Source organism: Balaenoptera acutorostrata, chromosome 9, assembly GCF_949987535.1.
Source record: "Balaenoptera acutorostrata chromosome 9, mBalAcu1.1, whole genome shotgun sequence".
NCBI lineage: Eukaryota > Metazoa > Chordata > Mammalia > Artiodactyla > Balaenopteridae > Balaenoptera > Balaenoptera acutorostrata.
The window spans coordinates 25,844,559-25,866,001 of record NC_080072.1 but is presented as its reverse complement, the minus strand read 5'-3'; the positions used below and the strand labels follow the sequence as shown (position 1 = coordinate 25,866,001).

At 40.0% G+C, this 21,443-nt stretch overlaps 1 protein-coding gene across 1 annotated transcript in view; it reads left to right on the top strand.

Moving 5' to 3' along the window:
* Positions 1–1,570: 1,570 nt before the first annotated feature.
* The window catches only part of CAPRIN1 (cell cycle associated protein 1), a 43,902-nt gene continuing 24,029 nt past the window's right edge, over positions 1,571–21,443 (top strand). Inside the window, exons 1-7 of the mRNA XM_057553753.1 lie at positions 1,571–1,756; positions 2,353–2,562; positions 14,599–14,661; positions 14,775–14,861; positions 17,194–17,432; positions 17,522–17,604; positions 21,033–21,170. Coding sequence (XP_057409736.1) covers positions 2,353–2,562; positions 14,599–14,661; positions 14,775–14,861; positions 17,194–17,432; positions 17,522–17,604; positions 21,033–21,170 — 820 coding nt within the window. The 5' untranslated portion in view covers positions 1,571–1,756. The remainder of the gene's footprint in view (positions 1,757–2,352; positions 2,563–14,598; positions 14,662–14,774; positions 14,862–17,193; positions 17,433–17,521; positions 17,605–21,032; positions 21,171–21,443) is intronic.

Genomic DNA, 21,443 nt, shown 5'->3' with positions numbered 1-21,443 from the left:
CTCACTTCTAATACACACTTACTGTAAATTCTTTATATAGCAGCAAGAGGGATTAAGACACAGGTTGATCACGTTACTCCTCTGCTTAAGACTATGCACGCAGTGACTCCCCATTTCACTCAGTAAAAGCCAAAGTCCTTACAATGGCCTATCAGGTTTTACCTGACTGGCCCTCTTTTATGTCTCTGACATCATCTCCTACTCTGCTCTAGCCACTGTGGCCTCCTTGCTGTCCCTTGAACCCACCAAGCACACTCCCATCTCAGATCCTGGGCACTTGGTTTTCCCTCTACCTGGAAAAATCTTCCTCCAAGAAAAGTGCGTGACCTTCTTCCTCACTTCCTTCAGTGTTGGTCAAATGTCACTCAGTAAGGCTCTTCCTGACCACCCTATTTTTTTTCTCTACCTCTTCACTATTTACTTTTCTCCCCACTTAAAATGTAAGCTCCATGAATACAGAAATTTTTGTTTTGTTCACAATCCCTAGCATTACAGAGTTCCTAAGACATAGTTAGGTACTCTATAAATATTTGAATGAATAGATAACAGACTGCAGTTAACTGTAATATCTTGAGGCTGGAGGCTGCTGCTATTTCTCTAGGCTCCCTCAGGATACACTGTGCTAACCAGTATTACTCATTTTATTCTCCAGGGAACAGTGGTTTGGTAGAATCCTTTTCTAAGTCCCCTTTTCAGGAAATTTAAATTATAAATTGGTCATTTACTGTTGTCATACAACATTATGTTGCTGACTTGTCCACTGATTATATTCCTTTTAATACATTGTCTTCCAGCACTTGGCCTCTTTCTTGTTCACCGTCCACAGCCTTAGTACAAGGCTGTAATAATTCTCTTGGAGAAAAAAAAAAAAAAGTCTCGTGTTTCATTTAACATTCTCTTAAAAGTTTTAGGTAAATCTAAAACAAAAGGAAAAAAGTCTGATTCGTAATACTCAGGCCTGTTGGGTACATGTCATCTTAAGAGAGCTGAATATTATTTTTCACATGAGTCCAGAGTTTTAAGACTTAAAAAAAAAATCCATCTTGCTCATTTCAAACGCGTTCTACAGAGACCTCCTAGGTTACCAGGTGATTGTTTTGTGGGGGAAGCGGCAACTTGTCTTTAGACCTTTCGGGGTGTGGGAGTTTGCTTGCTCTGCATACAGAAGGAATTCTAGAAGGTGGGACAGCACCACCCACCCCACGCACCCCACACTTGCAGAAACCTTTGCCCCCCCGCTCCGACCCCTCCAACCCCCACCCAATAAGGGCTCTTCGGAGGGCAGTCGCCAGCTCCAGATCCAGCGGCTTGACACCTATTGTCCCCGTTTGGACGTCAAGCGACTTCGCCTGAAGGACCCTAGCTTCGATTTCGCCCAAAACTGCAGGCACCGCTCTGGCAGCCTCCCGGGGGCCGTGCCGAGCTGCACCGGGCGGCCGCGCCCCAGGCCAGGGGCTTGGGCAGGCCGGGCGGGAGGCCGAGCCAGCCCTTCCCCGCAGGCGTTCGCGCCGGGCAGCCCGAGCGGCCGCGAAGGCCCCCACCCGCCGCTTCTCCCGCCCCCTCCGCCCCAGAGGGCTGGTTGCCTAAGTCCCTCCCGCTCCCGGCTCTCCGGCTCACTAGCAGCGGCTCTCGGTGCAGCGGGGACCGGGCGCAGCGGCCTGTGCCCAAGGAGCGCACGACACTGCTCGGAACGCACCGTCACCCTTGCCCCCTCAGCCGCCCACTCGGGATCTCCAGCGGCCTCCGCGCGCGCACGGTGAGCGCCACCCCGGACCAAGGCGCTGAAGGGGAAGCGGGCCGCTCCCCGGAGTGTCCTTTACCTCCGGATCGGCTGGATCTTCGCGAGGGGCTCGCTCCTCAAGTCTCCCCACCCTCCCCACCCCCGGTCATTTCCAGTGCCCTTCTTCACCCTTCTCCGCCCCTCAGCCCCGACCTCTCTCTTCCCTCCCTTCCTCGCAGGGCGGCGAGAGCCGGCCCTCCCCGGTGGGGACCGTTGCTTTGGCCGTTGGCGGCCGGTGCTGCGAGGCCCCGCCCCCGGCGCGAGTCTCAGTGCCCCGGGGCGGGTAGGCCGAGCCGGCTGCCCGCGCGGGGGAGGGGCGGGGCGGGGGGCGGGGCGAGGCCCGTCCGGGCGCCCCGCTGGCGGGTGGCGCGCGCGCCCGCGGCCCCTTCCTGCCCCGGCGGCGCGCGCCGGCCCCGGCCCCGGCCCCGGCCCCGGCCCCGCCCCCGCCCCCACCCGCTCGCGCAAGCTCCCGCTCGCTGCGCGTTTTGTCCCGCGTCTCGCCCCGTCCGCCGCCTGACTCGCCGCTCTTGTCCTTCCTCCCGCTTTTTCTTCTCTCTCCTCACGGTCTCAAGATGCCCTCGGCCACCAGCCACAGCGGAAGCGGCAGCAAGTCGTCCGGACCGCCACCTCCTTCGGGTTCCACCGGGAGTGAGGCTGGGGCCGGGGCCGCCGCGCCGGCTTCTCAGCACCCCACGACCGGCACCGGCGCTGTCCAGACCGAGGCCATGAAGCAGATTCTCGGGGTGATCGACAAGAAACTTCGGAACCTGGAGAAGAAAAAGGTGCCAGGAGTTGGCGGGGAAGGGAGGGTTTGATGCTCCGACCCTGACTGCCGCAGCCTTCACTCTCCCCGTCTCGGACGCTTCCCCTCCACCCGGCCCCCAGCCCCCAAGCCCGGCCTCCCCAGCAAACCGGAGCTTCGTGCGCAGAGAGCGGGCTCCGCGGGGAGGTGCTTGTCACCTGACCCTGACCCGGACGCGGCGCTGGCCCCCAGGTCTCTTTATGACTCTCCTCGTGCTGGGGACCAGGCCCTTGGCCTTTGGGACTGGGTTGTGTGAGGGTGGGGGCCTGTGCCGTCGCCGGGCGTAACTGTGCGATGGGTGCCCCTCTCTCCGTGGCCGAGGCCCCATTTCTTCGAGGGGGTCAGCGGGGGGAAATGAAGAGGTCCTGGGGTGGGGGGCGTTCAGGGTCCACCCGACTGCCTCGTGGAGTTGGGGCGGCCTACGTCCTGTAGCCTCGGGGCTTGTTCGCTCCGTTACCAGGTGCTTGAGGCCTGCGCCGTGGCCCCTCTTCTCCGTTGGGAGAGAAGTGGACGGAGGATGCCTTCTCCATCCGGCCCCTTTAGAGGAGGTCTTCAATTTGCTACTCCCGCCCCCATCTGACCGGCGCCCTTACGTTGCCTTCTTTGTTTCAATTGTCTGGGTGCCCCCGCGAGGCTCACGCTCCACTCGATCCCGGGAAGATTTTTTGCAGCGGCTTTTTGTCCCTCTGGGACACGATAAAGAGGGATAGGAGGGCGACCGTACCGATCGGGACTCGGGGGAGGGGGGTGGGTACGGGTTAGACGGAGGGGCTCGCTGGGTCTCTGGGCACATGGAGAGCGCGTCTAACATGGCGGCGGCTGCGGGGAGAGGGAAGAGCTTTACAGGAGCTGCATTGTGAGCACAAAGCGAAAGCAGAGGGGGAGGGCAGAGACCAGGCAGCCGCCCCAACTGGCCTCCCTCAACCCCCCACCAAAAAGAAAAATCGAGCCACACCCACAGTTTTTTGGATTCAGTGTTCAGCCAGTCTAGGTCACACAGTGAGGTTTGTCTTCAAGTTGGCCTTTTGTTTTATGCTTTCAGCGCAGGACTGTGCCAGCCTTGTTTAGAGGGACACGTGTGTGTGTGTGTGTGTGCTCCTGTGTGTGTGTTTGTATGTGTAGAGAAAGGGTCTTGGCAGAGTGGATAATTCAACCTTCAGTAAGGTTGGAGGTGGAAAGGGAAAACGAATCAGTAGTACAAAAATGGGGTAATTACATCTGTGACTATTAGGCAAACTTTTGCATTTTACCTTAAGAAAATAACTTGCATTTAATAGCTTCTGCTTGTCTGCCTCTAGTAAAACATTTATTATAGCATCTTGAATTTTGAAGAAACCATTTTAAAATGTTTAATTAGCCAGACACCTAATAGTGTTACTTAAGATGTTGAGATAGTAACTACTTGGCTAAAATTTGGGCTCTGGGAAATAACTTGAAGAACACTGGTGATATTTAGGCCTTAATTATTTTAATTGCGTGTTTAATGATTCATTTTACATTTTGGGGGGAGTTTTAAAACATTTTTAGAGTTTTAAAATTCTGTCTTCTGTGTGGTTTATTATAAATGAGTTAAATAATAGATTTATCAGTATTAACAAAGCAACAAAAGCATTTTAATTGTGAAGGAGCTGCATTTAAATATGTAATAGGAAAAGCACGCCCAAGACCAGTGTCTTCTGAGTCTGCCATCTGATTTAGTTTTTGTAATCTGTATTTGAAATTGAGACTTAGGTACCTTTTAAAAACATCTTAATGCAGCAAATAATCCTCTCAATCTGGTTTTTGCTTGAATGGTTTTCGTTTTCAGAATTCCTAAGAAATCTGTTTTCTTCTAGGATGGGTATCAGAAGATAAATATTAATGATGTAATATTTTAAGTCTGGACATCTTAACATAGGTATTTATATTTTAATGGCTGAAAAATGATTCTTGTAAGATGTTTATAATAAAAATCAAGCACTGATCAGCAGGTACCTTAGTTGTGAGGTGGCTGTTAGATTCTAGTATGCATCTGAAAAAATTAGAAATCTAGTTTCATAAGCCCTGTGAGGCCCTGAACCATGGCAGGTCATTCACATGTATAGGTTTGTATTACTGTATATTGCCTACCCCCTCCCCCCCCCCCCCAATTATAGAGGAGAAAGTAATGTAATTATTATTGCAGAGATTATAGACTAGTCTAGTAAATACTGAAAAATTCCCTTGTAATGATGGAGATTTAACGTACTACACAAAGTAAGAAATGAATTTCATATCTTTTTTTCTATCTTCTCAGTGTTTGGTTGCTAGATAGCGGAAAGGTCAAATTACAGTTAAGTGAGGCTTTTTGATAACTCATAGACTGAGCCCCTTGTTAAATAGTTGAGTTGGCAGTACTGATGTTGTGACTTAATTACAATTAAAACTATAGGTTTTACTTTTTGAGAAACTCAAGGCATTTGGGTTTTCCTCTAATTAAAGCACATCTAGTTCCTAGTTTAAATGGAGTTTTTTCTATATCTAGATGATTTACTGTATGAAAGGATTTAACTGTGCTTCATTTTTTAACAGTGAGCATTTCTAATACACCTAAAGTAGTATTTACTTTACAAAGCAGGTTTGAACCTTTTTAGAAACGCTTGTGAAGTAAAGGAAGAGACTATTTATAACTGGATTCCTTTTTACTTCAGTTCCTTAAGCAAGTTATATTTGAGTTGTATTTTAGTTTTGACCTTTTCCTAGGAGCCTTCTGGACAAAATGCCTTTTTCCAGGGATTCTAAAATCAAGTATTCTGATAAAAATTATTGCTTGTTAAGTAACATCACAACGAGACATAGAGAATTGGAATAATTTTATTGTACTTCATTGAATAAACAAAGTTATTTGTTAATTTTTTAGTAAGTTGAGCCGTTAGAAGAAAGCTAAGCATCTGTCCAGTGAGAATGCATGCTTAACTTTGATGAAATATGATCCTATTATGTAATGCAACTAAATGGCATGGTGGTTTTTTGAATTTGGGCTTATAAAGACTTCATGAGTGTTTAGCATAGAGAAGAAATGCAGCTATAATAAAAAGAGTCAAGTGTAAACCTCCATTCACCAATCTTTCAACTGATTAAAGGACAAGTAATGAATTGAGTGATTGCCTAGTTTTCTTCATCAGTTTCTTGGCATAGAACTGGGCCCTAGGCTATGCAAGATGATATTTTGAAACCAAGTCTTAATTTTAACTCAAGAGAGAGCTCATTTATATGGTAAGATGTAATCAGTTTTGATGTAGTATGAAGGAAGTTTTAATAGATGACATTTAAAATTGTTATACTCTTTGCAAATATATTAAGTTCAGACAATAATGACTTTGGTAGGTGAAAGATTAATCAGTGTTGTCTAACAAAATGGCCTGGCAGTTTTGTAACCAATAGGTGACCAGAAATGATAGCCAAAGTGTACTGTTTTTCATACTTACTTCCTAAAGTCTTTTTGCTCTTTATATCTTTGCAGTTAACATTATTCTGAAAAAGGATGCTATCTGTGTTAGAAAGGATAACATTTCTTTCCAGAGCAATGCAGTATGCCTCTAATTAGAATTTTCAATGCAGCTGTTGTACAGAATTCTTTTACGTATTTTGAATAAAAACATTCATAATTGTTTTATAAGCAAAATCTTTTCTTGGGAATAACATCTGAAGTTTTTGTTGACAGTTAAAATCTCTGATGTGTTGGTTTCTCCATTGGTTGCATGAACTATTCCTCTGCAATGCAGAGGGCAAGATTACTTTGTTTTGCATTCACCTTGTCACAGAAAAAAAAAGTATAATGCTTAATTTGTTTCTCTCTGCCGTCTGGGTGTGCTCTGTGAGTGTGTGGCATAGAGAAGTGTTTAAAATTTGAATTTGGAAAGGAAAAGGTGTGAATTACGTCATGTGATAACATCACTGACTTTTCCTAGAATGAGAGTAGAATCCTAAGCATGATAATGAGAATGTATTGTCTTAACCTGGCCATATTATTTTACTCTAGGATCATTCCCATGTGGCAGATATTTCGATCAGAATACATTTTGTGTGACTTAGAGATTAAGCATACAATTTGTCATAATTTTACGTAATTAATTTCTTAGTTTACATTTAGAACTAGATGAGGATTAGCCTAGTACTACTACATCTTTTAAAAAAATTAACAAATACTTGCAAAAGTTTAAACTTACAACAATATGGCCTTAATTTTATTATCATACTATTACAGAATCTAAGATATTTTTAGAGCTTAAAGCCATCTGAGAATTTATTCCAATTTATTTTACAGAAGAGGAAATTGAGATGCTCATGTAAAATGACCCAGGTTGAAATGGGTGAATTCCAAGGTCTCTTGTAATGTTTTAGAGGGATAATTAGAATTTGTAATGCTCTGCAACGTAAGTGTAATTTTTCATGTTTAAGCTGATCCTGTAGAACCAAGTAAAGCCGTTTACTTCAAATACTTTAATGTTAGAGCTCCTAGGTTCAAAAAAGCTGAAAGCAAAAGAAAAAAGCTTTTTATTTTTTCTTTGATAGACCTTTATTAACGTCTCATTGTTAAATTTGTGTTTGTAGGCTGTCTAGGTAATGGGCTCCAGCAACTAGCAGTACAGGTGAAGTCCCATTGTACCAGGTATCATTGGGACATCCTTATTGTTGTAATGAAATGAACTCTTGAAGTTTAAACTCTGAAGTTTCTCTTTATGCTTAGGTAAGCCCCAAATACACATTTGCCAGTCTCTACTCAAATTTGGTATGTTATAGACTAGAAGATTTGGGGATAGCATCACCAGTAGAGAGAAATCAGAGGTGTGTCAACCTTTACATCTTAATTCTTGTCTTCCAAGCTTCTGGATATTTTTTAATAATTGGTTTCTTTTGGGGGAGGAAATGAATAGTATGTATGCAGTAGAGAAGAATGAGAGGAGTAGCAGAAGAGAAGGTCAGCCAAAGTTGGAATTGTAAGGTGCCTGACTTCTCATCTTTTTATTTCTCCCCTAGCTATATACCAGTGCTTTTGTTGGATAGAGCATGAGTGTGAAAACATAGATGAAAGAGACCTTATTGAGCAGAGTTCAGAATTGGTATTTCCTGGGGAAAGGGGAAGGTACGCTTCTTGACCATGCAGTCTGCTTCCTTTAACTTCTGTGCTACCCATTGTTTGTACACTTCCTTTACATTTTTATATTGCCTTATGTTCTTACCTTATGTATTTTTCTAAATAGGTGGTAAGCTCCTGGAGGGCAGAGACTATTACTAACATCACACCATGCCTTGCATAGGGCGTATGCTAAATCAGTATTTGCTAGTTTGGGTAAATCATTACATAGAAGTATTTGTAGCTTCAGTAAAACCCTGTTAAAATGGATTAATCTATGAGGGGGAAAATGCTTTTTGTACAGAGCTGTTTACGTGCACTGTTTTTTATTGAAATGGGATTTTTCCTGAAGGATTTTCTTTTCTTTTTTTAAGTGAGTAGAGTTGATGAGTAGGCAAATAGAACACACTTATTTTAGAATGTAGGTAGTGTAAGCAAGGTTTGTTAATAGTCTTAGGAAGGAGGACAGATGATTGTTGGTTGGTATTTGAACCATTGTAAATTATTAGAAATTTCATTGCATTCCCCTTAATACTCTTATCCACACATAGAAATAGCTGAAATATACTTTAATCATTGGGAAAAAATCTTTGGTCTCCATTTTAAATGAATTACAGTTCACATCTTTCTACATTTATATACTCCCAGCAGAGTATATAAACCAGTTGTATCGACTCATCCTAATGCATAGTTTGATTAAAGCAACTAATAATTTTCAAAAGACACTTGTTAAGATTATCTATGATCATTTGTTTTTCTCTCTTTTTTTTTTTTTAAAGAAATGTCTTTCTCTTTCTTTTTTTTTTTTTAAGATTTATTTATTGACCGATTGATTGATTGCTATGTTGGGTCTTCGTTTCTGTGCGAGGGCTTTCTCTAGTTGCGGCAGGTGGGGGCCACTCTTCATCGCAGTGCGCGGGCCTCTCACTATCGTGGCCTCTCTTGTTGCGGAGCACAGGCTCCAGACGCGCAGGCTCAGTAGTTGTGGCTCACGGGCCCAGTTGCTCCGCGGCATGTGGGATCTTCCCAGACCAGGGCTCGAACCCGTGTCCCCTGCATTAGCAGGCAGATTCTCAACCACTGCGCCACCAGGGAAGCCCTCTTCTTTTTTTTTGATCGTTTGTTTTTCAAATGCACAAGCTTTATTTAGACTTTATAAGAATATAATTCAAAGTAGGTGATGCTGAAACTCTTTAAACTTTTTCATTTTCCTGCTAGGGTCAGGTGCTTCCATTCATTCAGACTTAACTACATATTTACTGCCATGGACAAGGAATGAAGGTTTTTACAGGATCTTTTTTTTTTTTTCTCTTTTCAGTTGGACAAAAATCTTGTCAAATTAAGCTCCTTGTTAGTTATTTGCCTGAAAAATTATCTTATGGTGGGACCTTAGATAATATCAAGTTTAGCATCCTTTTTCTGTTCTTCAGTGTTCAGGAATCCTGCAGTCTTGGCAGGTATTCATTGAGCTGCATTAATCATTCTTCTAGGGCCTGGTAGAATGCTCATTTTTCAGTGAAAGTCTATTTCATTTTTGGACAACTCTTTAAGTTCATGATGTTAGAGTTACATCCCTGCCACCACTGTTTAATACCTACTGTGTTTTCTGTAACAACTCAAGACTTCTGCATGTGAAGGCTTCCAGCATTTGAAGAGAGCTGTTATGAATCATCAATGGATTGTACTGTATGTTCTCTCTACCTCCCTTTAAAAATTGAAGAAACTTGATTGTTACTACCTTTTCTGTCTCCTATGAATTTTACTAACAACTAAGTCTCAGTTGAATTGGTGGAAGGTGAATTGGAGGCAGGGTCAGCTGCCTACCACTGTGTGGGCAAAGTCAGAACTGATGTTTCTAGGTGAAGAACAGGAATGCAGGGATTGGGGACTTGAAATAATGTGTAGAAGGGCCACTGAAGATTATGAAAAGATGAGAGGAAGAGAAATCTTTGTCTTTTCTGTGTTTCCATTTGTCATTCTACAGGTTCTTTCAGTACTACAGACGTGATTTATTTGGCCTGGAGACGTAAAATAATTTAAGATATAGCTAGGCGTTCTTACCACTTTTGTTATTTTAGACTTCATTTTTAAGTATTCTGCCTCAGTTTGGAGATCCCCTTAATTGAGAACAAGAGTTACATAGTTTCCCAGATAGTGGAGCGAAAGATGTTGTCTCTCCTAATCTTTTTTGTTGTGACTGTTTACAGTTGTCTAGTTGAAGAATTTTTGGTTTTTTGGAGTCTGTCATCTCTTTTGCCATTTCTTTTTAACTGTTTAATTAAAAAATATTTTTAAAATTATTCATCTGTGTAATTTGTTGGTTATCACAGGAAGGAAGGAAATCTCTGGAGAACAGCTATTTTGGATATTTATCTTCTGGCACCCTCATGGCACTGTAGTGAATTTTTAAAAAACATTTCAATAAAGTAACTTTGGTAGTGATGAAAAAATGTTTGGGAAGAATGGAAGATCTGGGTGTACTGTGATTCTGGAGAAAGAAAAGGAGGAAAACAGCAGGAGGGCAGAAATGAAATGCAGCGGTGGCTGGAATACAGAGTGGGCAAGTGTTGAGGCACACATAATTTTTCTGGGATATATGACCTTAGGCAAGTTATTTAATTGCCCTTTCTTTCAGTTTCCATTTAGATGAAATATGATTGATAATAGTGCCTCCCTGATATTTTAAATTTGAATGTGGTCTGTCACATAACGAATACTGTCAACTATTATAGGCAACAAAGAAACAGGAGAGTAGGACTGGACAGCACTTGTTGGGATAATTATTTCTCAGTACTACATGACTATATAGTCTTTTGACATTTACTGGGTAATGTCTGTCCCACCGCTATCCCATGGTTCTGCTTTAGAGACTCTGAGTAATCTGGAAAATGGCCTGATTTTTTATCTTGCTCATATGTGGTGCTATAAATGAATTTTTAATACATTCAGGATGCTCAGTAGTTGAAAAAGGAACCCTAAATTGAATTTTCAATATAGATATTTCAAGATAGAATCTAAGAGGGCAGGTTTCAGTTATATCAATATTGTGGTAGGCTTTCTGATTAAGATATCTGATGCTAGAAAAACGACTACATTCTCCTGAAAAAAAAAGTACTTAATATTCATTTTATGTGGATGATATGAGTAGTTAACAAATTTGTCTTTACTACTTTATAAGTTAGGAACCATGTTCTAGCTTAGGGGAGAAAAAAAGCTGTGTTTGTCTGGAGTCCTTTACTCTTGTCTTTGCCTCTCTGTTTTTGTTGGGGTTAATGTTGGATCTGTCAGTTTGACAAACAAGTCCTTATTTATGTAGTGACTAAGTTCATACTACCAATTTTAACCCCAAATGAACAATTTTTCTACTTGTATTTAATGCATAGATCCTTATTTTGGCTGCACAGAGGTCTTTTTGCACCCTTTTTTGATGACAGTATTCCATGAAGATGTGTACTGTGAAGCTGAGTTTCACAAAGTAGCTGCTTTCTCTGTTTATTTACCCCTTAACCTTCCAGTTATTGCTGTGTGACAGATTACTCTAACACTTACCTCATCGCATCATGAGCACAGAAGATGCCTGTCAGGGATTCAGACAGGGCATGCAGTGGGGTTGACCTGCTCTATGATGCCTGGGGCCTCAGCTGGGAAGACTCAGCCTTGTTTACTCACATGTCTGATGCCTGGGCTAGGATGACTTAACACTAGGATTGCTGACCAGAATTCTTATATGAGACCTGTCTTCATGGCTTAGCTTCCTCATAGCATGGCAGCCTTGGGGTTATTGAACTTCTTATATGATGGCTCAGGGTTCCAAACATGATTGGTTTTAGTGACCAGCAAACAGGGCAGAGACGCAGTGCTGTTAATGACTCAACCCTGGAAGTCATACGGGATTACTTCCACTGTACACTGTTGGTTGGCGCCCACTCAATAAAATGGCAGAGGAATTGGATTAGTTCTTAATGGGGCAGTGCCAAGGTCACATTGTAGAACAGTATGTGGGAGCCATCTTTAGAAAATGTAATCTGCCATAGATCTCTGGGTTAGATGAATAGTAAATTTCCTATTGTGTAGAAAATTGGAGCTTTTCTGCTATAGGGTATCTTGTCCTAGGATAATATAGATTCATACTCAAGGATTATTATAGGTGAAAATCCTGACAATATCCTGAAATCTAACAATCTTAACATCTTTTATATAGCACAAGATTTTAATTTTTTATTATATAAACTATATGTCTATTGCAGAATATCTAAGTGTACAAAAAAAAGGGAAAAGATTCCACCTATAATTGTACCACTCAGGTACCATTCTTAACATTTAAAAAAATCTTTTTGTTTTTCATACATATATGTGTGTATATATATATGAACATTTTTCAGGAGTTTTAAGTTCTCAAGACATTAAATGACAAAGTTAAAGCTAGGTATAGGGCTTCCCTGGTGGAGCAGTGTTTAAGAATCTGCCTGCCAATGCAGGGGACATGGGTTTGAGCCCTGGTCCGGAAAGATCCCGCATGCCATGGAGTAACCAAGCCTGGGCACCACAACTACTGAGCCTGCGCTCTAGAGCTGGCGAGCCACAGCTACTGAAGCCAGTGTGCCTAGAGCCTGTGCTCCGCAACAAGAGAAGCCACCGCAATGAGAAGCCCGCGCACCGCAAGGAAAAGTAGCCCCCGCTCGCCACAGCTAGAGAAAGCCTGCATGCAGCAATGAAGACCCAACGCAGCCAAAAATAAATAAATTTATTTTTTTTTAAAAAAGCTAGGTATATAAAACTATCCCTTGTGGGATATGTAGGACATTCACTGTGTATTAATGTCCTGATCTAGCAACAGTTTCCTTGAAAAATGTATAATACCGTAAAAAGGGAAGATAATAAATGCAAGGTATAAGCTAATAGTAGTTTTTCTTTTGCCTAGTTGCTAGAATTTTAACTGTGTACTGACACTAAATTTCAGGCCTCCCTTCTGTTTGCATATCTTCTATTTGTATATTTCTAAATAGTGGAATGCAGATTATAATGCTGTTATTGCATCCTAAATCATAATTAAAAGCAAATCTTAACTTGTTTTTTATTTCTTAAAGAAAAAGTAGCCTACCCTTTTAAAAAAATGAATGAACTGTCTGTTCCATCCTCAGAGTGTTTGAGGCAATTGAGCTTATCTTTTGCGCATGGGGTTAGGCCTGTCATATCAGTGTAAAAATCTTGATTTTCATCTGGTAGACTTGAATTTTATATGTGTTTAGTTGGAAGCTTGTTGATTGTGTAAATAGTTCACCTAAATAAAATTGGATAGTTTCATCATCCTTTAATGTTTTAATGATTGTATTGATTTTATTTACCTTCAGTATAACTAAGGAATTGTGATAGGCTGTTTCATTTAGGATAGAATGGCTGTGAAAGTTGACTACTGTCTTTTCTGCCATAAAGAAAATGGATCATTTGACCTAAAACACCTTTCTAGCATTGCTTTTAAACTTGTTTCTGTGCCTCTGAATTTTATCAGACCCTTACTTTGTATTTGGTTTCATTATTTTATTATTGCTAAGGGTAAAGTATTACATATGTTTGTAATTTATTGTGATTATTTAAAAATTTTTTTTATTTTATTTAATTTTTAACTTTTGTTTTTAAAAAAAATATTTATTTATTTGGCTGTGCTGGTTCTTAGTTGTTACACGTGAGATCTTTGTCGTTGTGTGCAGGATCTAGGTCGCTTGCCAGGGATGGCACCCGGGGCCCCTGCATTGGGAGCACAGAGTCTTAACCACTGGACCACCAGGGAATTCCACCCGCCCCCGCCACTTAATTTAGATTTCAACTTATTAAAACAATACCTGAATTTTTAATTGTACTTCAGTACCTGAGTATCTCCGCGGGGGGTGGGCAGGGGGTGCTTATCTAATAGTAGTAGCCTAGGAAACCTCCAAAGTTTTCAACTTAGTGGTGGGGGTGGGGGTGGGGAGATGACCTTGAACCAGAGGCTTAACTTTTTCCCCCCACTTTTGCACATTAATTACATTTGTGAGAAAATAACAAAAGCAAAGCTGTTGACTAGTGTACTGTGCCTGTAGGTGATATGATAGCTTGAAATTATTTCAGTTCAAGGGAAATGAATGAGGCACATCAAAGACAATATGCATGTGTGTTTATTCAGGAAAAATAAACTCTTTTATGTCACTTACATGAATTTTTTTAAAATTAATTAATTAATTTATTTATTTTGGCTGTGTTGGGTCTTTGTTTCTGTGCGAGGGCTTTCTCCAGTTGCGGCGAGCGGGGGCCACTGTTCATCGCGGTGCGCGGGCCTCTCATTGTCGTGACCTCTCTTGTTGCGGAGCACAGGCTCCAGATGCGCAGGCTCAGTAGTTGTGGCTCACGGGCCTAGCCGCTCCGCGGCATGTGGGATCGTCCCAGACCAGGGCTCGAACTCGTGTCCCCTGCGTTGGCAGGCAGATTCTCAACCACTGCGCCACCAGGGAAGCCCACTTACATGAATTCTTTGGCAGGGGTAGGGAGAGACAAAAATTTAACACTTAATAATATGTCTGATGTGCTCACTTCGGTGTAACTGGGATTTTAACCAAATTGTGGCCCTCACTCACGTGGATGAGTATTATATGCCTGGGCCATCTGATGCATATCTTTTTTGAGAAACCTAAAAAATAAGCAGCGTTTCTTCATTGGCTTATAATAACAGTATTTGGTATCATTCAGCATGGCTGGAGTATTTAAATTCATTTTTTAACTCACAAAGCTATTTTATATACTAACTTAAACTGTAGTATATCTAAAAAGTATATTTATGGCAAGATTTGAGACAAACTTAGAGAATTACGTGGGTTTGTTATTTTAGCATGGTTAAGCTGGTATATACTTTCAGTATGGAATATAATTATTTTTTTTCTTTTAATATAGGGCAAGCTTGATGATTATCAGGAACGAATGAACAAAGGGGAAAGGCTTAATCAAGATCAGCTGGTAAAGATGTTATATTTTTATTAAGATTTTATGCTCATTAATTTTAATAGGAAAATTAATTTTGTGTTTCTTTGTGTTTCCAGTAAAGTCGGGTTCTTTCTTTGTTATTTTAGGATGCTGTATCTAAGTACCAGGAAGTCACAAATAACTTGGAGTTTGCAAAAGAATTACAGAGGAGTTTCATGGCATTAAGCCAAGATGTAAGTAAAAAATAGCATATATGTTTATGAAATATTAAAAATGAGGGCAGAAAATTTTATTTGTCTCTTTGAGTTTTAGTTCTTGCATTACTGTTGATAAGCTCTCTGCAAGGGGGAGAGGATTGGATCCAATTATATCTAAGATGCTTGCCAATTCTGTAAAGTTTAGTGTAACACCTGACTGAGTTTCATACATGACAGACATGTATCGTTGGTTTAAAAAATTATCTATGCAAATATAACAGTCAGCCTTCTGTATATGCGGGATCTTCATCCAAGGATCGAAATCCTAGGTTGGTTGAACCTGCAGATACAGAGTACAGACTGTAAGGGACTTGGAACATCCACGGATTTTGGTATCCACGGGGGGGTGGGGTGGGGGTGGTCCTGGAATCGATTCCCCTTGGCTACGGAGAGATAACTGTATAAACGTGATAGACATTTATCTTCCATGTATTCCTTTATGCCTCATGACTATGTTACAATCCCATTAACTATCAGAAAATAAAGACGCCTGTTGATATAATGGGTAACTACTTTCTCCATAGAGATCTTAAGGGATGTGGCTGACTAATATATTGCATTTGTATCAACTCTTGATCCAACAAAGTGGTGTGTTTTTCCCCAAACATCTTTTGATGTGACAGAAGCCTTTGGGAACAGGATAAAATTAAATATGAGCAAAGTCAAATAATTGGTTGAAAGTTGAGACCAGAAAATTAATATCCTTCTGAATTAGTATTAGCTTATTTGGAGAAAGTCTTATAACAACGTTGACATTTAAAGTTGCCTCTGATTTGGTGAAATGAATAAACAAAACAGTTTATTATGTGATGAGAGACAATGCAGTACAGAGATGAAGAGTTCTGATTGGAACCAAACTGCCTGATTTGAATCCTGATTCTACCACTTTTACTTAATAGCTGTATGACTTTGAAAGAGTTATTTAACTTCTCTATACCTGTATCGGTCAGGGTTTTCCAGAGAAACAGCCAGTAGGGTAGAAAGGAAAGGGTGGGAGAAAAAGGGAGAGGGGAGAGGCAGTAATAGTGCCTCATTATAGGGTTGTGCTTAAAACAGTAAAAATGGCAGTAATAGTGCCTACCTCATTATAGGGTTATGCTTATGACAGTATTTGACGCATAACTAATCTATTTCATGCACTTAATATTATTGTTACTTATTAAATTTGATTAAAGGTGGAAAATGTTGATACCCCTCAAAACAGAGTAAGGGAAATTTAATTTACACCCAAGTAGGGATTTGTTCCACTTAGCTTAGATCAGAGCCTCAGGCTTGATGAACCCTGCCCAGTTTCTGATTTAAAAAAAAATATGGGTCACAGAAGTAGAATTGCTATATACAATTTAATATAGAATCTTATTTTTGAAGCTACTGTCACTATGTAAATGAAAATACCTGTATCCTCCTTTGATTCTTTTTTTAACACTGGTGTTTTCAGGAACTTTTCACTGGGCCTTTAACTTCATTGGCAGTCCTTTTATTTAACTCTGATCCTTTGTTGCCCTTTCCACAGTTATTAAACAGTTCTTTTGTTTTGCATTCAAGAGCTTCTTTAACCTAGTTGCAGCCTACCTTTTCTAGTCTTCATAGTCTTCCCTACTTGAACTCCTCATCCAAAGTGGCTTTCTTTATTATCTTACTTCTTTTGCTTTCTTGACTTATTTTCTCCTTTCTGCCTTTCTTCCTAGAATGGAAGTGGTGGATTGTTTGGGATGAGAAGGTAGTAGTGGGTTTGACATCTTCTTGCGAGTCAATAGTAGGCAGTTGGAATTAGTATTTTGAACCATTTTTTCATAGAGATAGACATAGATAAGATTTTTTTTTTATTGTGGCTGTGGTTGGGTTTCTTTAATTGTCTTAGAACCTTAATTAAAATTTTTAGTTTTTATACTTTTTATTATGGAAAATTTAAAAACTAAAGAAAAGACTATAATGAACTCACATTTACCTATACCTAGCTTTTACAGTTACCATGATTTCATGGGCAATTATATTTCGTCTATACTCACACCTACTCCCTTGCTGCCTGCCTGCTAGATTATTTTGAAGCAAATCCCCAATATATTGTTTCATTGATACCATTTCCATAGTGTAATACCTTCTAGGAAAAGATGTATTTTGAATTTCTAACAGCTACTGAAAACAGATTATTTATTAAACTGTTTATAAGTTGGGAGTCATTCTTTTGTATATCAAGGTCACATTTAACTCAATGAATGAAATATGTCTTATTTACACTGGACCTGAAATTGATGTAAAGGAGTTTTGTAAAACTTATTTCTACGTCTATGTTTATATTCTTATGCAGATTCAGAAAACAATAAAGAAGACAGCACGTCGGGAGCAGCTTATGAGAGAAGAAGCTGAACAGAAACGTTTAAAAACTGTGCTTGAGCTGCAGTATGTTTTGGACAAATTGGGAGACGACGAAGTGAGAACTGACCTGAAGCAAGGTTTGAATGGAGTGCCAATATTGTCTGAAGAGGAACTGTCGTTGTTGGATGAGTTCTACAAATTAGCAGACCCTGAACGGGACATGAGCTTGAGGTATAGTGGTATTTGATAATAGAAATTTCTAAATGTTGTGTTGAGTAGACAACCGAAAGGTAATTAACTAGCTGTTTTATTATTATAAGGTTGAATGAGCAGTATGAACATGCCTCCATTCACCTGTGGGACTTGCTGGAAGGGAAGGAAAAACCTGTATGTGGAACAACCTGTGAGTATCACTGACAACTTTTGATTTTGTGACTAAGAATCTTTAAAATTTAATGTAAAATAGATAGCTAGTGGGAAGCAGCTGCATAGCACAGGGTGATCAGCTCCATGCTTTGTGACCACCTACCGGGGTGGGATAGGGAGGGTAGGAGGGAGACGCAAGAGGAAGGAGGTATGGGGATATATAGCTGATTCACTTTGTTATACAGCAGAAACTAACACAAGATTGTAAAGCAATTATACTGCAATAAAGATGTTAAAAAAAAAAAGTCAAATTCATAGAATCAAAGAAGGAAATGGTATTTTCCAGGGGCTGGGGGGAGGGGGAATGGGGAGTTACTAATCACTGGGCATAAAGTTTCATTCAAGCAAGATGAATAAATTCTAGAGGTCTGCTGTACAACATTGCACCTGTAGTCAACAATAATAATATGGTACACTTAAATTTTGTTGTAAAAAAAAATTTGTTAAAAGGTAGATCTCATGCTAAGTGTTCTTTCCACAATAAAATAAAATAAAAATAAGTATTAAAGAAATTTTAGAACTGTGTAAATAACGTCAATCCACTGTTTACTTTTTGGTTTATTTCCTTTTTGTATCTTTTTATTTGTTTATTTTTTGCAATTTTTTTGTGTGTAAGTCAAAACACCAGCATCAACCAACCAAAAATCTATAAAGATGGGAGTCCTAAATTAACATGGTTTTGTTCATAACTTATTCTGCTTGAGGTGGACAGATTAACACCAAATTGACTTTCATTGTTTTTGGTATTAGATGGGGACTGGTTTTTCCTTACAGATGAAATTTTGTGAAAAACATTTACTGCACCCCATACATTCTGCTCATGGTCATTGCCTTAGTCTATCTTTAGTTTTTCTTAGACTTCTGCTAGTTTGGGACATTCATTTTTTTCTATGTTTTTTAAAAAGCTAATATCTAGGCCAGTATTCTATATGTGAACTCCTTAACTGTAAATATGCAGTTGTATGTTGATTTTTTTTTTTTTAAATAAGGATATTTTTAAGTTACACTACCTCAGTAGATTAGGAATTTTAGATTTTAACCTCTTAGTAAATCAGGGAATAGATTCTTAGCTATTTTTAATGTCGATTTAGGGAAGTAGATTTTTGAACATATTAAGGCAAAAATATCTGTTTATACCCTATATTTAGCTATTTGGTTGAAATGAGCTTATACTCTTTTTGGCAAAACTGTATGATGTAATTTGGAGTGTATTTGCTTTAAGGAGATGGGTAAATCAAATATGAGGAACCATTGCTTTTGTGTCTTTTCATGTAAGAAATCATTTTCTTGGTTTGTTAACTTGTGTTGTCTGTATTTCTTCATTAAAAAAAAACTTTTTGGCTTCTTGATTTTAGTTCTGCTACAAATATATACTGAATTCCCCACTTGAAGTTTGATTAGAAAGCAGTTGACATGTGTATAAACTTGTTAGCTTCAAAAAGTAGCTTTAGGTCAAGCCTGATAAAATTTTCATGAGCACTATTGAGGAGTAACAAGGGTTAAACGGTAAGCCGTGGCTTGTTTTGGTGTTACTTTCTACCTGGCCTCATTCCTGCATCTGAGGAATGTAACATCTTTATAGTTAATGGAAAGATATAATTTAATCATATTAGTGTTTTTATGTGCATTCAGTTTTCATAAGTTTTTTTAAAGTAGTTCTGAGGCAGGAGATTCTGAAGCAGGGGGAAGGAAAACATGTGAAGTGTCCAGCATTCAAAAGTTAATAGTTATTGGGACTTCCCTGGTGGTCCAGTGGTTAAGAATCCGCCTTCCAATGCAGGGGACGCAAGTTTGATCCCTGGTCGGGGAACTAAGATCCCACATGCCGCTGGGCAACTGAGCCCGCGCGCCACAACTAGAGAGAAGCCTGCATGCTGCAACTAGAGAAGAGTGAAATATCCTGCATGCCGCAACAAAGATCCCGCGTGCTGCAGCTAAGACCCGACACGCCAAATAAATAAATAAATAAACGTGTGTGTGTGTGTGTGTGTATGTGTATATTTAAACCGTTAATATTTATTTATTTATTTACGTATTTATTTGGCTGTGCTGTGCAGCTTGTGGGGTTTAGTTCCCTGACCAGGGCTTGAACTGGGCCCTCAGCAGTGAGAGCACAGTCCTAACCACTGGACTGCCAGGGAATTCCCGATAGCTTAACTTTTTTTTTTTTTAAATATTTATTTATTTGGTTGCATCGCGTCTTAGTTGCAGCTCTCGGGCTCCTTAGTTGTGTCATGTGAACTCTTAGTTGCGGCATGCGTATGGGATCTAGTTCCCAGACCAGGGATCGAATCTGGGCCCCCTGCACTGGGAGTGTGGAGTCTTAACCACTGCGACACTAGGGAAGTCCCCCTATAGTTTTACTTTTAATAGCATTAATTTTATAATACTTTGATATAACGTCCCTTAAGTTTCATTTTTCTGTATAGTGACCTATTAATAGTCTTGCTCTACATCTACTATACAAGGCCAGGAAATGGAGATTAACTCCTGACACAAACCTTCCCCCACCACCCTGTCCCCTTTACGTACCAAATTCTGACAATTTTATTTGCCTTTTAAATATCTTTTGAATCTACTTCTCTTTCTCTACTTTTCTGCTTTTCTGTTGTCTAATGCAGTCTCTTAACTGAATTCACCATCCGTTCCTCTTTAAAATCTTTTAATGGTTTTATTTTAATCACATTTTATATACATTTGCCCTTAGTTTGTAAGACCTTGCATATTCTGGCTCTTACCAGTCTCTCCAGACTCATCTTTCCTTATGCTTTTTCTTACTCCCTATGCTCCAGCCACAATGCATACTTTAATTTTCTTGCATTTGGCACCCTGTGTACAGGGCTTTGTAAATGCTGTTGCCTCTGCCTTGAAACACTTGTTTCCTCTCTACTACTCATCTTTCAGATCCCAGCTCTTGCAGCCCTTACACCAGAAAAGCCTCTCATGGTCTCTCCCTGATTAGGTCCAGTCCATTGTACTTCTGTGTAGTACTTTTCACAGATGTAATGTTACTGTTTTTGTGAGTATTTGATAACTCTTCTTTATTGGACTGTTCACTTAGTGAGGGCAGATACTGTATCTTTTACATACCTCTCTGTAGCCCCAGTGCCTAGTTCATTGCTTAACATACAGTTAGGTGCTAAATAAATGTTTATTGAATGAATAAATGATAATTGTCAGGGTTTTTTTGGACTAACTTATCTAAAATACTTAAAAATTTAATACAAATAATTTCTTGATCCCTATTATTCTGTAATAAATTTCTGTTGGAATTTAATGGTTTTATGTTTTTAAGTAACAGTTGATGGGGTTGTTTTTCTTACCACTATATTTTGTAGAACGTTGAATCTTTTAAGTCAGGCATCCTCAGATAGTCCAAGACTATAATTAATATTCTGTTTTTAGATAAAGCTCTAAAGGAAATTGTTGAGCGTGTTTTCCAGTCAAACTACTTTGACAGCACTCACAACCACCAGAATGGGCTGTGTGAGGAAGAAGAGGCAGCCTCAGCACCTGCAGTTGAAGACCAGGTAGCTGAAGCTGGTGAGTACTCAGGTGGATATGAACTTTAGTTTAGGGTCCTGGTTTTACTTTCCTTTGCCACAAGTTCAAGCTATACATTTATTTAGTTGTATTTGTACACTTAGATTTTTAAAGAAACTTTAAGCATGACCAAATATTAAGACAAAGCATAAGAGTAATTCCCAGAGGCATTAAATATCAGTTGTTTATCTTATTTTTTAGTTTTATTTTTTAAATTATTTTTTATTTTTGGCTGCGTTGGGTCTTTGTTGCTGTGCGCGGGCTCTTCTCTAT